Here is a 4558-nt window from a genome sequence, read left to right on the forward strand (position 1 = left end):
ATGCAAGCAAAAGTTGTCGCCTTTAAATTGTTCCGTGACCTTTCTTTCAGGGTAAGTAAAAGATGTGAGCGCTAAGCTGTTTCAGCTGTGCAAGCCAAGAGGCGGTCAACCAAGCGAAAAACAGAAAGAAAAGGGTTGCAAAGACATTAAGATAACGAAGAAACAGCCAGTGGAAATGAGTGCGCGTGTTGAAGAGAGGATACAGGATGGATTAGAGGGTGATTTGATCGCTGCCCAATAAAATGAATGTTTTAGCCTCATTGAGATGGAAATAGTCCGCCTCTAAAAACTATACACGTGATCTCGATAATGACAGTAGAAATCAATTAAAAGCTGCACCGGGAATCAAGCTGCTGAACACCTCCTCCCCGCTGCCACTTGGACTGGCCATTGTTCCCAAGCTATGGATTTCTAGTGGATGTAGTTATCAAGTCAAATACTCTTCGTAGCTACGACGCGATGCCAAAAAAAGATAGTTTGATTTACAAAGTCAGTCTCTTGCTCCGTTTACAAGACAAGAATCCGATTCTGCACATGTACCCAACTAAGCTGATCTGTTCTGAGACTTTTGCCAGAACTCATTTTCCCACCTCTCCACCCTCCTGATTGCACTGGCACTTTTCCTCCACATGGCATCAACCAATTTGGGCTCGTATGGTGGAGGCATAGTGCATGGGCCTGTAGCAGATGGGCTCATGGTCAATGACTCCACCATGAACTCCTTCTCCGTCCCACCTGCAGGGCAAGCCATTAGCTCAGAGCAGACCTCCACTGCTCCTTCTGGGACCTCTGGCTCAAACCTGAGAAGCTTGGCGTATTCATTCATCAGTTGAAACATGTAGTCGTACACATTGCTCATCTTCACTCGCTCTTGGATGAAGTCACTTGAAGCCTTCCCTATCTCTCGTGCCTATGCAAGTCCATTGAGAATTGCGCCCGTAAGGCCAACACGCTTACCATGGAATTCAACTGTAGCTGCTAGAGAAAACGTTTACCTTTTGCTTGTGGCTATTGCCCCAGTCCACGGCGAATTTGAGGGATCGGCACTTGTCCTCAGTTCTGATGGGCCAGTAGTGCTGCAAGGGGTTGAGGCTCCTGGTGAAGAAATCATAGAACTGAGGCTTCACCAGTAGAGTCGTGGAATCACAGGCCAGGATGTACTTCTCACTGACCGACCACGCATACCCTTCTATGTAGATCTTGAATCTAGCCACAACATGTTCATTCGTAAATTCAGATCTCTAACATACCAAGTAAAGTAAAGCTGTTTTTGCTTATGGAAATGATACGGTTGGTGTTGCTGAGAGCTTGATCATCACCTGTGTGCGCATTGGCGTGCTAGGTCTGAGTTCTTGAATCCTTGTTGTGATTCAAGGATCCAATCCTGCAAAATTACCGTATATTCAAGCATATGAAGTTCCTAAGTTTACAAACTCAAAGTGACCAAGCAGTTGGAATTAGTCGGCGAAACAAGCTAACGATATACACGAAAGCTGTTCGTGATTATAGTCAAATAAGGATAGAGTGGATTCTACAGGCTTGAATGTCGAAACCCTAGAAGTTCCCATATCATTCTTAGTTGAAGGAGTTACATCAACTTCCTACATTTGTAATCTGACTTCACACGTGGATAGGAACCGTTATTCAGTAATCCATTGTTCATAGTAAATATATACCTGGATGAACAAGCGAGCATTCCAATCTTGGGTCTCAGAAACGTTGCACTTGAGGAGGTCTCTTCTGGATTCAGCCACAAAGGGGTTTCCTTTCCAATATGCGTGCGGTTCTCTTTCTATCCATTTCTTCCTCTCATTCCCTTGTTTCAGCTCCGTCTGCAGCCTCTCCCATGGCTTTATATTAATCTCAGCCCTTCATAAATTCCGAGGAAAATAAAAAAACTCAGTACAGATATATATATATATATATATATATATATATATATATATATATATATATATATATATATATATATATATATGTGCAATTATTTGGTAGTAACTAGATGAGAGAAATCAATTTCCTCCCAATCCTAATCAAACATTTTCTTTTAATAAGAAAAAGTGAGAAGGAGGCAACTAGCACAGCTACCCTATTACTTGTAACTATATAGATCTCATCATGCTATGGGATCTATCAAGCCTCGATTAGACAATTTTATGGTAACTTTTCCAAAGTCTATTTTCACATCATGAAAAGACACATTTTATGATCCCAACGATTAATGTACGGTCATATTCGATTTTTTCAATCGGAATCTTTAAAACTATATCTGTCCATTCCTGGTAATATGCTATCTCCAGCCGACAAAGCAAAAGAGGCCATGGAAAAAGAAAAGACATCAAATGACCTCAACCGGTAGGTGCCCCGTCGCTAGCACGAGGGGCCGAAACCCTCAGTAAAATTCATTTCGCATCTCAAATAATTCTCTCCCGCATTCTCTCTCCCGCATTCTTCAAAGATAACTTTTTTTTTTCCCAATCGAAGTACTTTCTTTAACTTTTCTACTTGTGGGCTAAATTTAACAACTACAACCGGAAAACTACTGTCATTATTGATCCAAATTCCGTATGTTCTAATGATTGTCTTTATAACATGAACCGACTCCATGCAAGCATTTCTCCGATTTTATATTCCCGTACTAAAGATTGAATCAAAAGACAGACCAAAAATGACGAGGAATGTTAATCAATTACATACCAGCCCCAGAAGGACCAATCTGGGAAGACGATGTCCATCGTCCATCGATCCCCGCAATACCGGAACAACGGTGGCGGGCTTGTCGCATTCTTCCCCCGGTAGTGCCGCGACTGAATCACCGGCTGGTCGTCGCAGTCAAACATGAGCTCCAAATCGGGTATTTGACCGGGATACCTCCTCAGCAATTGCAAAATACCCCACACGGTGAACATGTCCCTAGTTTGTATTGACTTCCGATACTTTTCCACATAAGCTTTGCCTTTGATGATCACTAGGCGAAAATGGGCGGTCGGTTTCGCCCTCTCCACCATGTCCCTCGTGATTCCTGAGTCCTTCCACGGACGCAGATCTTCATGGATCCACCGGAAATAATCTGGGCAATCGGGTTCCGTTGATGGGTCTTGCGGCGAAAACGACGTCGGATAGTTTGTTGGGCAGGTTTGGGTCTGGTTTTCGGAGCTGCAATTCAGTGGGAATTCGAGCTTCTTCGGTTGGAGATTAAGCTGGTTCTTATCCGAGATGACTATACTTTGATTACTTGGATTACCCGCAGAGATTGTAGACTGAAACAAAGGAAAATTTCATTAGACAATTGTCCAGCAAAAACAGACATGTATGGAGTTTGACGTTCCAACATTTACAGTATGTACAATTAATATAGATGTACTAATCCGCTTGCTCGCCAATTTTTTTTTTTTTGAAATTAACCATGACTTCCTCAACAAGCCTAGAATCAGAATTTCGATAAAGAAAGAATGAGAAAAGAAAGTGAAAAATTGTAGCGCAAAAGACACCGAAAAAGTTTAAGATCAAATTATATAAAGTAGCTAGAAGCGATACGAGGCAACTAGAAACACCAACAGAAGGAATGAGAAATCACCGTGTCAATCTTCAAAGTGGAGTTGAAAGCAAGAGCAGCAAGGATCAACAAGAATAGCAACAAGGAAGGAACCACAGGGGAGGATCCTTTCTTAAGTGGAGAACGCCAAATCGCCGTCCTTCTGGCGAAGCGACTCGCAAGGCCCGTGGTCCGCAAGACGGTGCTCGGTAATCTTTGCATGGCGTGCGTTTGATTTCTTGAGGATTTTGTGATTCACTGGCTATGGGATGAGAGAGAGAGAGAGAGAGAGAGAGAGAGAGAGAGAGGCATGTACAGAGAGCCCAGTTTCTTGCTGAAGCTAGCGTTTCGCCTTGGAATAGTTGGCTTAATTCGTGGTTGGGATGGGCAGGGTTGTGTTTTTGAGTGGCAAGTTGGAGGAAGCGTGGGATTGCATCTGCCCAGTCATGATTATTTTGTCACTTCGATTGATGACTCGCATGTGATACTTTTCCTTATTTGATTATTAATTAGTGGTGGAAGCTAGTCTGGTTTTCAAGGAATGAGAAGTCAAGCACATGCCCTACATGCTACAGTACTAAGGTAAACTCTAGACGCATGATTCCCCCCTAGACGTTCCACAAATGTACAAAGAAATGGGGGGTTTCTATCTATTCTCGGTCCCACAAAGAAGTATGATTAGCAAAGGAGCGGCCCTTTCATCGGTTGGATTCCATGTCAACCGTACAATCTACAATATTAAGATTGACAAAACGACAAAAATAATTTTTAAATTTTCTTTTAATATTCAATGTTGTTTCTGAATTTTTAATTTACTCAATGTGATTTTTAAACTTTAGCCCAATGTGCAATATTAGTTATTAATTTTTAATTCGTTCAATGTGGTCCATAAACTTTTTATGCATATTTAACCTAGTTCCTAAATTATATGAAAGTGTTTAATGTCGTTCATGAATTTAAATTAATGAAAAGATAATATTGAATATTTTTATATAGTATATGGGTTAGTTTAAACATTTAACA

General features: G+C 41.5%; 1 protein-coding gene across 1 annotated transcript; it reads right to left on the reverse strand.

The window, feature by feature from the left end:
- Positions 1 to 222: 222 nt before the first annotated feature.
- On the reverse strand, positions 223 to 3953 carry LOC104441768 (O-glucosyltransferase rumi homolog). Its single transcript, XM_010054985.3, has 6 exons — positions 3578 to 3953; positions 2698 to 3260; positions 1677 to 1869; positions 1320 to 1384; positions 996 to 1206; positions 223 to 910 (listed from the first exon to the last, which is right to left on the reverse strand). The coding sequence occupies exons 1-6, from the start codon at positions 3755 to 3757 to the stop codon at positions 545 to 547; spliced, it is 1578 nt and encodes a 525-aa protein (XP_010053287.2). The 5' UTR covers positions 3758 to 3953; the 3' UTR covers positions 223 to 544.
- Positions 3954 to 4558: the final 605 nt, after the last annotated feature.

The sequence above is a fragment of the Eucalyptus grandis genome, chromosome 4 (genome assembly GCF_016545825.1).
Source record: "Eucalyptus grandis isolate ANBG69807.140 chromosome 4, ASM1654582v1, whole genome shotgun sequence".
NCBI lineage: Eukaryota > Viridiplantae > Streptophyta > Magnoliopsida > Myrtales > Myrtaceae > Eucalyptus > Eucalyptus grandis.